The 12,450-nt window shown below is 39.2% G+C and overlaps 1 protein-coding gene across 4 annotated transcripts in view; it reads left to right on the top strand.

Moving 5' to 3' along the window:
- Window positions 1–12,178, top strand: part of luc7l3 (LUC7-like 3 pre-mRNA splicing factor) — a 13,142-nt gene extending 964 nt beyond the window's left edge. Inside the window, exons 2-12 of one of the 4 annotated variants that reach the window (XR_008384508.1) lie at window positions 3,576–3,642; window positions 3,744–3,783; window positions 3,869–4,013; window positions 4,359–4,433; window positions 5,606–5,710; window positions 5,863–6,024; window positions 6,594–6,943; window positions 7,067–7,251; window positions 9,776–9,972; window positions 10,072–10,693; window positions 11,649–12,178. Coding sequence is in view for 3 of the 4 variants with exons in the window: in XM_053612185.1 (XP_053468160.1) it covers window positions 3,576–3,642; window positions 3,744–3,783; window positions 3,869–4,013; window positions 4,359–4,433; window positions 5,606–5,710; window positions 5,863–6,024; window positions 6,594–6,943; window positions 7,067–7,251; window positions 9,111–9,283 (1,302 nt within the window). In the remaining variant the exon portion in view is untranslated. Of the gene's footprint in view, window positions 1–3,575; window positions 3,643–3,743; window positions 3,784–3,868; window positions 4,014–4,358; window positions 4,434–5,605; window positions 5,711–5,862; window positions 6,025–6,593; window positions 6,944–7,066; window positions 7,252–9,110; window positions 9,519–9,775; window positions 9,973–10,071 lie in introns of those variants that run through there. The other 3 variants (XM_053612195.1, XM_053612203.1, XM_053612185.1) reach the window with 3 other exon arrangements.
- Window positions 12,179–12,450: the final 272 nt, after the last annotated feature.

Raw genomic sequence — 12,450 nt, 5'->3', positions numbered from 1 at the left:
ACAATTAACGATTAATTTTCGTTATTTATTTGATATACGTGTCGTTAGATCTAGAATTCCACCCGCTCTAAATACAGAGAGGGAAAGAGAGACTGTGCGTATGTGAACTACGGCGTGTGTCTACTAATAATGAAGCTGTGCTTGTGGTTACGGATGTTTATAGGCAGCGCATTAATTTAGAACTGTGATTAATCTGACCGGAACTACCTGTGGTGTACATGGTTTTAACGCACACCCTCCAGCCAATCAGAATCGACTATTTGGGCAGACCATGTTATAAATGAAATAAAATATTGAATATGAGCTCAAAGACTTTTTCAGCTTTCATTTGAGGGAATTTACATCCAATCGGGTGAACGGTGTAGGTATTGCACAACTTGTGTATGGGTTATCTCTGTTTCAAGGACCAAAAGTAATTGGACAAAGGAATATAAACCTAAATTAAATTGTCATTTCGAATACTAGGCTGCATGTCCACTTTATTTAAGGACTCGTTCAATAATTCATGAAAGCTTTCCCAGCTTAGTGGTATCCAGCTCTTTTAAAATTGACTCTTCTCAGTGTTAACTTTGACATTTTGTCCGTAGGCATGAGTAAGGATCATTTTGCATATAAATTAATTTGCATTTGTAGCCGGAGGGGGAAAATAGGCTCTTGCATTTAATACAGTGTGCTGCCACCGTCTGATGGAAGGGAAATCTGCAACCTGTTGACCTGTGTGCCCAAGGCTGCGTCCGAAATCGCCTACTGTGACAGCACCTACTGCTTGGCCACTGATACAGTAAATACCGATCAGTATAAGTGTGTAGCATGGATACAATCCGGACGTACTATATCAGCCATGTTGGCATCGTCATGTGACCTACAACTTCAAAAGAGCTGGCGTGCTGCCTTCTGCCATTTTTTTATCACAGCTCTTTCGCACCAGTCCTGTTGCTTTATAGGATAGCGCAGTGTCCATTGGTCCCCTACTGCTGAATCTTGGCGGAAGATGTAGGTCATCTGGGAATTTCTCGTCTACTGTTACTCAACACTAATAATAATGAATACTGAGAATTCAGACATACTATTCCTTTCATGTACTGATTTTCGACTACTGCATAGTAGTGTAGTAGGGGTATTCGGACGCAGCCCAAGTGTATCCGTCCACATCCTTCAGGATTACAGACCATGCCCACTATTACATGTTGCACCCACTACAAATACAGTTAAGGTTAAGGAAAATGACTAAATTCGCATTGGTCATGGGAATGTTGTGTAGTATGAGTTGCTAGTGGGTGGGTTCCTTGTAATGGGGTGTTCCTTGTTATGGGCGTGGTCTCTAACCTTGCAGGACAAAGGCAGACCCTTCTCTGTGTCCACTGATTCTAACAGAGTAGCTATTGGTCCAGGTATGGGCTCTGCAGATTGCTTTTGGGCCTGGGGGCAGACATTGGACATCCCTGTTGTAAGAAATAAAATAGTTGGGGTGTGCTGTTCAAGCAGCATGATCAACAACTAGGTGGTGTGATGTGGCCTGAAGCAAAGAGATTGTGTTACCAACCTGTTGTTGTTCATTATTTTCCAATAACCCACATCTAGAAGTGTTTTATTCCTCTTATATCTCAGCAGTTTGCCAAGATGAATGAATTTCAGTTGATTAACGAATGACGTATATACAGTCTTTCCTTCACCAGCCTCTCTTTGTTTCGCTCTTGAAGTCTTGAATGAGACAAACAAAGCATCTTGTCACGTTACCAAGTAACCAGAAAGCTTAAATTCCTCTGTCCTGAAGGCTTCCCTTGACGGAAAATTTACTGACAAATTACAAATGGCTGACACTGGAGACTGTTTCTAGAAATGTTAGACATTCCTTGCACAAAACAAAATCCTCACCATATCAGCAAGTATTTTTCTTTCTTAACTAACACACATTTAATCGATTATAAGACTCAGATTTTGTGGACTGTACACTGTACAAGTCCCTGTTACTATAGAAACAGCAGTATATTAGAATAAGCACATTAGCATAAATTTATCATTTGTTCTAGTGGGAACAACTGTCAGAGCTGTGCTGTTACAGAAAATTACAGTACGTTCTGACCAATCAGAATCGTGAATTCAGCAGCACTGTGGTATATTTAGTTTAGGGCTGCAACTAACAATTATGTTCATAATCGATTAATCGGCTGATTATTATTATTTGATTAATCGGATGGGGCGGGGCAACTTTCAGTGCAATTTTTTCATTTATTTAAAATATAATCCACAAACTGAGTGTTACAAATATAAACACTCTTGTATAAAAATTACTTATGTGTATGAATATTTATGCATTGTTGTTTATGGATGCACAAAAAAATTGGTAACTAATCTACAGTCCTAAATTAATAATAAAATCTCACTGCACCTTGTGGGTTCTGTTACTCACTGCCTTTAGACATATTATTTTACTTATGTTTACTTTGATCATACCATTTTAATTAGACATTACAGATCTTACTTGTGCTCCCACTTTTTATCACCGCGTCTATACTGCAAGTGAGGAGCAATGTGGCCTCGTTACTAACAGATCACTTTCGTTTTAATAATAAACGACAGCAGTTATGCTGCAAGTGCACAAATACAGCATATAATGACGAACTTGAATTAAACTATATATTTTAAGTAACTCGCACTAGTTTCCCCCAGCTTTTGCACACAGTGAAGCATTTTGCATATAATCATAAGTTTGTGCTCGTGCATCACTGTTGTGCTTCTGTGCTACGCAAGCTTCGTTCTATGAAGTTTATAGTCTTTTTCACAGTGTTTAATATAAAATACACCTCTGTCTGATGGTGACTGGGGTCATGTTGGGTATAAAAAGTAACGTTGACCTAAACAGTAAACAAGAAATTCATTTTCGTTGACTCTGGGTATCTGCTAAAGCTAGCGGTGTCACATTACGTGCGTATGGCGTCCTGTGCAATCGACTGGGAAGCGGTTTATATTTCAGATTAGTAAAAAAAAATGGTAGTGTTCCGTTTGAGATGATATTACCCTTCTAAAATTCATACACTAGATAGTATAGTATATAGTGCATAGAGTAAGTGTATAATATGTCATTTAGGACACAACTTTAGTATTTACTCACCAAAGCGTGTTTTCGGAACAGAAGTAACACCGTGAGTAAATGCGCAGATCAATTAATTAATAATGAGATTCGTTGACAACGATTTTCCATAATCGATTATATCGATTAGTTGTTGCACCTCTAATTTGGTTTAATTAATTGGCAGAACCCTCTCTCATTTTTCTCTCTCTCTATATTTTGTCGTCGTCATGCCGATATTCATAATAACGGTTTTTCTTTTCTGCATTTGTTCTAATGGGGTTGCACATAATCATACTCTGGTGTTTTAGCTACAGTGGTGATTACACGTTACTTGTCTAGAATTCACAGGGCATTGCAGACTAGTCAGACAAAATCAAATGCAATATTGTCTATTATTTAATTTTTTGTTGTAAAACGGCATTTGTATGTGTTTTGCTTGACATGCTTTAAGTGTTTGTTTCTGCATTTTTTTTATTTATTTTTTTTTATATATATATTTCAGGTCTGCAAATATTATCTGTGTGGCTTTTGCCCAGCTGAACTGTTCACCAACACTCGCTCTGATTTGGGTAAGCAAACGTTACATGCAACATTTGAGTTCTGGTGAAGGTGATGTTCTTCCCATTCAGTTACAAAAAGCTGTATCTAACCAGGCAGCTTCTTCTCCTAGGTCCTTGTGAAAAGATCCATGATGAAAACTTGCGAAAAATGTAAGTGAAATACATGTGTACTTGATGAATTCTTTGTAACACCTTTATGCAAAAGCTTGAAATAACACAGTAATGTTTGTGTTAGGTATGAGAAGAGCTCACGGTTCATGAAGGAAGGCTACGAGAGAGACTTCCTAAGGTACCTGCAGAGTTTGTTGGCTGAGGTGGAGCGCCGGATCCGGAGAGGCCATGCCAGACTGGCATTGTCACAGGCCCAGCAGAACTCTGGAGTATGTACACTGATAGATTTTTTTTTGTTATATGCAGTCAGGAATTCCATGCTAGATCCAGAACCGGAAAACACCTCCATATCGAAGTACAGAATCGCGTCATGAAATACACTTCTATGCGTTCTGATTCTTTATGTAGACCTTATGATTCTTTTTGACTTTTTATATTTTTTTGGTACTATGTTGTCGCATTCATTATGTGACCTAATGCAGATGACGTATTAATCTTGCATAATCATGTCTCAAGTCTGTGTGATTACCTTTTTAATGATGGAATATTTACGTTTAAAAATAGTGTTCTGTAGTGGAAATACATGCATACTCACTTTTGCCTGGGCTTCTCAGGGTCCTACCCTGACTGGGAAGAATGAGGAGAAGGCTCAGGTGCTCACAGAGAAGATCGAGGCGCTTGTTGTCCAGGTATGATTGCTTCATGTACAGTGTTTGAGCTGGAAGTATGTTCCTTTCGTTGTATGGAAAGGCTGCTTCACACTGTGCGATACCAGCAGTCCCTAGTTGTTCATGTTTATTGCCTGTCGCAGTGCATGAGATGATAAAATCATGGACAGGATTCTGTGGCAGACTGTGATGTCAGTGTTGACACCTGCACTGCACATCAGATTATATAATAGCTTTTCTTATGATAGTCCTATGGTGCAGTATGTCATAGCAGTGTTCACATTCTGATATTTGGGTCCAACTAGGCTTGCTGCGATAACCAGTGTTACCGGTGTTTGGGCCACACACCGATTACATCACTTGCCCACTGCGGCACCGCCCCCACAGTCATGACTTTCTAAAGTAATAAAAATCATTTAATTCAGTTAGAGAACGGACGCTACAATTAAGAACTAAATGCGTCTGCACGATTCAGCATGAGCCGAATGAGTCAGAGTCGCAGCACAGATCAGCAGGAGTCAGATTTTATTTATCATTTGACAAGAGTGAGGTGAGCTGACTGATAACACGATGGCAGAAGATTTGGTTTCAAAAGTTTAATATGAGCCAGTTTGTCATTGTACTGTTGTAGTTGTTTTTCATTAAGAATGATAATGAACCCACCATTAACTGTGGGGGAAATCTCAGTCATCCCTAGGTCCAACTCATGACAAAGGAATCTCAAAATTGGCTACTTTTGTCCTTGACAACATGATCATACCAAATCATACAGTGTAAAACATCCAGAAGCCTCTTAACAGCACCATGTCTAGATAAACTAGGAACAATACAAAACAATCTTAATTAGTTACTTTAAATGATTTTGGTGTTTTTGGTTGTGGTTTTTTTGGCGGGGGGTGGGGGCTATAATTCTTTCCCCCTGTTATTTAAAGAAATAATCCAAATGAATAATTTGGATTCATTTTCACACGTTGTGACCTGGTGTAAAGGGGTAGTGTGCTTTTTAAGATTCCATGTGTCCGAGTACCAAGATATTATTTGTTTTGCATGGATTCTATTTCAGTAATAATGGTGTCACAATACATTATAGTTAGTATTGCTGTCACTCAAAATCATTTATGCAAATACTAATTGTTGTGACATACGAGTGACTCATATCCAGTGTAAGATGTTCATTCGTGTCGCATTCTCAGATTGAAGAGCTTGGCTCAGAAGGCCGTGTAGAGGAAGCTCAGGGCATGATGAAGCTGGTGGAACAGCTGAAAGAGGAGCGAGAGCAGCTCAGCTCAACACCATCTGTGAGTTCTAAATCTATCTGCACTGCTTTGACATCTCTGGCTTCTGTGTTTTGGCACGGGAGTCCATCATTCAGTGTATCGTCATTTTCTTTTAGCCGAGAAGTTTAAACACACTTTGGATTCAGAGCAATCATTCTTTCTTGAACTTGCAGACAATCGAGAGCTTCGCTGCTCAGGAAAAGCAGATGGAAGTGTGTGAGGTGTGCGGTGCTTTCCTCATCGTTGGTGATGCTCAGTCCAGAGTAGATGACCATCTAATGGGCAAACAGCATATGGGCTATGCTAAAATCAAATCTACTGTGGAGGAATTAAAGGTTAGTCAATGCTTCTTTCATATTGTCTTTTTTGTGTGTGTGTTTTGTTTTTTTTTTTGTTTTTTTGCACATTGTACCGTTTGAATTGTAGGTTTTCTGAGCATAGAAACATTGACATTTGAATGGGTTCTTGTTAAATGCTGATTTTTCAGTTCACACACAATGTGTTTATAATAAAAGCTTAATAAAGCTTAATAATATCTTGATCAGAACAAATAAGGACTGTCTTTTGAGTTCTTCACCACTGAGCCAGTACTGCCCCAGGGTTAATCTGTTGTATATTCTAAGAGCATAATTATGGAGAGTTTTAACTTTTAAAAATTTAGAAAATAAGTCCGGGTGGTTAGAGAGATGGACATGTAAACACCACCCCCTGCCCTGCACAAGTTTTCTCTATCAATTTTTAGCTCAACATTTACATTGGTTGTGTCTGAATTGTTGGCAAAACCTCAAACTGCAGTACAGGAGATCTCCAGGACTCTTACCAAAGCCTGTCTACATCTTTCTTTAAGTGATCATTCCTTAAGTCTTAACAAGCTTTTTCATTAATTTGATCTATGACTGTGCAGGAAAAACTGCGTCGGCGCTCAGAGGACCCAGAAAGAGACGACCGGGCGAAGAGGGAAAGAGAGAGGGAAGACCGGGAGCGTGAAAGGGAGGAGCGTGAGAAGAGACGCAAGGAGGAAGAGGAGTTGCGAGAGAAGGAGAGGGAGAAAGAGCGAGAGAGGGAGCGTGAGCGGGAACGCGAGAGGGAGAGAGAGCGCGAGCGGGAGAGAGAACGGGAACGTGAAAGGCGCAGCAAACGGAGCCACTCGCACAGCCGGCACTCGAGTCGGGCATCTGACCGCCGCAGGAGCCGATCACGCGACAGGAGGAGGAGCAGAAGCAAGGACAGGGAGAGGGACAGGAAGCGCAGCAGGTACACATACTAGTGAACTATACACGCACACCTTTTTTGACCCAACATTTTCTGGCCTGTTTATACCTTCTCACTGCAGTTTTGTGGACTGCTTGTTTACTGTAGCACTGTCTTGTTGATCAGGAGTCGCGATCGGGAGAGGAGGCGCAGCAGGGAGCGATCGGACAGGAAGAGACGTTCACGCAGCAGGGAACGAAAGAGGTCCCGCAGCTCTGAGCGCAAGAGCCACCGACACCGCAGCCGTAGTAGAGACCGAGAAAGGGACAGAGACAAAGACAGAGAGAAGGATAAAACTGCCAGAGACAAAGGTGAGACCAAAGTGTGGCCAAATGGTTCCTAGTCTGACAATGTAAATGTCTGGAGTTGTCTATATCTTGTTCAACCTGGGACACTGTGGTAGATGTCGCCCAGTTGGAAGACATCATTAAACCAAGTTCCTGCATAAACAGTCCCTTAATCAAGTGTTTCCCAACTTTATCCCAACATCCCTGATTCAATTAGTCACTTAGTGACCAGTTGCAGTAGAATCCTTAGAGCAGTGAAATGACAGTGCAGCTCTCCTTTGTCATGTGTGTTAAATCCGTAACGGGGTGTTTTTTTCTTTTTTGTGAGGCTCATTTTGACTGTTATTAGTAAATGCATTCAGAATTACCAGCATTACCAGCTTATCTCCACTCAAGTAAATCCTCAGTGTGTTTGTGCAACAGAAGTTTGATGTTTTCCATTTTTTAAGGACATTCATCTGTAGAATATAAATAGTTCTCATATGACACACACACTTTTTTTTAGTGGGCAGCATTTCTCACTAAATTGGTGCATGGCCTCATTGCATCTTACATGGACTTCTGCGTCTATGAATGTGTGCCTCGGATTACGTAGACATATATGTATCATATAGGTTTCTCCCAACATACTTCTACATAATGTGAACCTGTGAAATAGTGTTCAGTGCCATATTTACCCAATGCACAGAAAGCCAAAAATGCGTTTCATTGCGATTGAGAAGCTAAGCAGACTTGAGGCAGTATTGGCTTGAAATGTCTCATTGCTTTTCATTTATTCACTTAATAGTGGATCTTTGTCCAGGCTTTTCCCCTATTTTATTTCAGGAGCTATGTTACTTCACTGTTGAACTCTGAAATGTGTTCAACTAGCACTAGTTGTTAATAGGGCTGAGTATTGAATGCTTGCTTTCCTACTACGCCATTCAGTATTTGCTTGATGCACAAAGCCCAAAAAGTTATAGGATATGTAGATAAAACTTTGGAGTTGCCCATATATTCAATACGAATATACTTGCGTACCTCTTAGTATAGTATATTATATAGATTATAAATATAGTTTTATATTCAAATAAGGCTTTTGAAATGTGTTGGGGATAGGAATAGGAAACTAGCCTGATTAATAGGAACAGGTTACTGTGACAACCCTGCTGTGATAAGACTGTGAAAAGGGATGTGATTGTGTCAGCCCACAAAAAGGATGTTCAAATAATTTTTTAGATATTAACCAGCTGTAAGCCAACTATTATTCCAAGTAGCATTTTGTAATATTTACCTTGATTGCATTGAGACAGTTTTCATACCTATGTGAATGTGTGTAGAACAATGTACAGTTAAGTTTCTGTAAATGCTGTAGCCACTTGTTGTGAGTGCTCATGTGGATTTGTTATATAGGAGTTAGTTCTGGTCCAATAATTAGATTGTTTAATCAGCGTTCCAAGAGTGCTACTGTTAAGTATAACAGCACTGGGTCATTTCACTCTTTGTATGACTACACTTGTGTTCGCTACATAAACTTCCGATTCTAGCAGTAGTTCATTATGTTGAAACTAGAGCTGCACCGATACTAAATTTCTCAGCCGATACAGATAACCGATTAGTCAGAGTGATATCGGCCAATACCGATAGTTCTGCCTTTTATACATTCTTTTAAATTAATAATAATTCCACAATTCTGAAGGAAATGCAAAAATAAACTTGATTCTCTCCATTTCAACAAGTTGTTTCACAGTAACTGGTCTCATAAACAGAAAACACATTACTCAAATGAACATTAACGCATGAACTAAATTCTGAATATTAAAGTAAGATTTCTTAACTTATTGAATGTTATTAATTCATATTAACAGAATTAACCGACTGAATTCTAAAAAACCTCCTGTTAGGCTCATATTCACTCACCACAAACAAAAGCATTTCTACTTCGTCATCGGACATCAAACTGGTAATATATAAACCTTTTTTGATTATATTAACATTAACTGCATATGAAACGTACTACACTACAAATATATTTTTCTGTATATATACTACTTTTTTGTCACTCATCTTCATTTAAATCTTTCAATGGTGTACTGGCCCTTTAATTCAGTGTGAGCAGTGCACGAGTAGGGGTGGGGTTTAGATAATTGGAATCAGCCAATAAAGCCCATTTTTGTGCACCATTTCTAGTTGAAACCATTACAACACTTACTCTCTGTGTGTTGCATTGCGCTCTGTCCAGCTGTAGTTTCTTTGGAAACTTTGAAAGAGCAAAAATAAACAATATTTTGCCCTACTGTGTCTGAAATTGCTATTCATTTCTTATTAATAGAATAGTTTAAAAGCAATGTGACATTCGCAAGCGTGGTGTTGGACTGAATATCGGCACAGCTGTGATTACCTCATGCCTACGGCTGAATCACCGCCATGCTGATATTCAGTGTAACAGCACTCTTGTTCGTGCAATGTTTCTTAATACTTTTTTCCAATTGCAAAGTCCTTGTATGTAAATCGGATATAATTGGGGTTTTTTTGTGAATACCGTTTTGCATCTCCACTGTCTCCTCAGAGCACAAGGACACAGAAGAGAAAAAAGGCAGTGGAAAGGGCTCAAGTGATGAACGGCCCAGCGAGCCCTCAAAGTCCGAGCCCATGGAGGTAGAGCCTCCTAAAGCAGAGCTGAACGGCACCACTGAAGACCTCCATTCTGAAGGTGACACTCAGTCCAATTAAAACTGATCTGATAGGACCTCAGATCAGCTCCAGGTAAGTGCACTCTCCCCGACCAGCTTAGCTCTTTCCCCCCTCCCTTCCCCCCCTTTTCTTTCAGTTATGTCTGTGATTTTTCTTCCTGTTTTTTAATAGTGCATCGTAAGTATGCACTGAAGATGGAACTAGAGGCTGAAACAGAAGAAGGTAGAATGAAACATACCCAGAGGGAAAAGCCAGTGTAGTCCTGAAAAACATGCCTGGAGGTACCTTGTTTTGTATCGGTCATACATATGTCTTTTAGACAAGTTCTCTTCCAAATTTACGTTTTTTTTCCCTCCTCTACCTGTACTACCTCACCTGTTAACTCCTTGCTCACAGTAAGAGTATACTGTGGTATTTCATTAATTCGTTCACTGAACATACATACAACTATGTGCCTATGTATGCAACATATATAAGCACGCAGCAGTTTTAGCTCTATCTGTAATGTCTTTTGAGGTGTTCACAGAAGGAGCTTTTTTTTGATCCATGAAAACTGCCGTCAGTGTTGATTCTGTTCTTCAGTTTGATGGATGTGTGCTTCCTTGCCTTGCACTTTAATGCAGTCTGTTCTTAAAGTCGAGAGCCGATAGCATTGGGATGATGGAAGTGTAGGGTTAATGAATTATTGCAGCTGACTTCCATACCTCACACAGCGTTGGTGTTGTGAGCGACCACATGAAAAGCCAAATTAAAAATCAAGGATACTGTCAAACTGTGCAGGTACTCACCCAAGGTACTCCTTTCTCTACCCACATCCATTTGAATGCTGTTACCTGTGAACGTGTTTCAGAGCTTGATGTTCTTGGTTTCTTTTGATAATTTTTATTTCTTTCATTATTAAATATGCTTAAGATTGTCAGATTTTGTTCTTTTCTCTTGGTTTTTAAATCCTAATCACATGTGAAAGGAGGAGTAAAAATGTTGGGATTTACAGATGAACCCGGTTGATATCCCAGAGTCGATGTTATTAGAGCCTAATCGCCCGTGCCTGCTTTTCAGATCAATTAGATTTTCCTTTCATGTGTTTTGGGCTTTTTGTTACTTTGGTTTTCTGTTCAATTGTTGAGTCTGCACTAGTTCCATAATACATTTCAATCCAAATTTGATCTAAGCAACTTGATAAACATGTAATCAGCAGGTCATCTTTCTTTTTCTTTTTTTTGGCAATTACAGTATAGTGCACCTGCTTCCCTATCCCTTGTTTTCAGTGCAGAGAATGGTAATCCATATAGACGAGGGGATATCAAGCGGGTTAGTCTTCCAGGGCAAAAAAAAAGGAAAAAAAAAAGTCCATAAAATTTTCATGGTTCCAGGGTTTTGTTTGTGTGCTTTCTCCTAATCCCTTGTTCAAATGAGGAGTCAATAATTTTTGCCATGTTGGTCAAAGTACAGCAAAGTCCAAAGCAATTAGTCAGGAAGAAAGTGCGGAAATACTGAAATGTCTCTACATCAGTCAAAAGTGTCTTCACTGTACTGTTCACTGTTTGATTGGCTAAAAGCTAAAGTGATAAACTACTGTTTGTCTTTGTAGCTAATGCTGTAACAATACAAACGCTAAAGCAAAGTGACCATGAACATACAGAAGTTTTTATTTTTCCTAGTTTTGTGTATAGTAAATGACTATTTTTCTTTGAGCAAATGGGATTTCAGCTACTAATTGACTCTCTTTGACTATTTGTGCACATCAGGCTATGCTGGGACAGCTGGGTGAAGAAGACCTGAAGACCTCCAAATTTTTGCCATGCATACCCCGCTGCTTAAAACAAGGTGAACCAGATGTAGTGGCCTAATTAGGATAAAATATAAGGAAAACATGTACAAATTGTTCTGTTGCCCTTTTACAGTTGTTTCACAGGACCTTATTTTACTCCATTTGTTTTTCTTCATACTTCACTGTTATGAGCTTAAAAGCCTTTACTTACGCAAAAAGGGCCAATATAATTTTTGTTAATATCCACTCAGTGAACCTGTACCATGTTTGCTTTGCACAGTTGGGTCTCACTTCATGTTTTAGAATTTGAAGACCAGTTTTGGAGAGTAATGTACAGTGTTTGAATGGAGACCCTGAATGGGCTCTCTGTCGCTTAACTTTCTTCCCTTTCTGTAAGCTTATATCCCAAATGTACGATCAATTTTAGTTTAGGAAAAACTGGATTTTCATTTTGTTTGATTTTTAAAAAGCTGTATTTGTCTTCAATAAAAAGTCCAAATGAATTCACTGCAAGGTGTCAAGTGTTGATTGTGTTCTGTGAGTCTTTCAGACATAAGTATTGTCCTGTAACCTGTTTGTTGAGATTGACTGGTATACTTGCATGAAATCAGCAGTAAGTTACATTTTACTAAGAAAACAAGTTTCATGGGGGATGGAGTCCTTATTAGAGCTGCATCATTTGTCATATTTTAACCGGGATCACGATTTCTGCCTCCTATGATTAATTAAGCATAATCTTCTGCGATATTGATGTGTTAACAATTAGAAAACATCAGCTC

This window comes from Ictalurus furcatus, chromosome 2 (genome assembly GCF_023375685.1).
Source record: "Ictalurus furcatus strain D&B chromosome 2, Billie_1.0, whole genome shotgun sequence".
NCBI classification, from domain to species: Eukaryota; Metazoa; Chordata; class Actinopteri; order Siluriformes; family Ictaluridae; genus Ictalurus; species Ictalurus furcatus.
The sequence above is the reverse complement of the archived record's forward strand: the minus strand, read 5'-3'. Positions and strand labels throughout refer to the sequence as shown.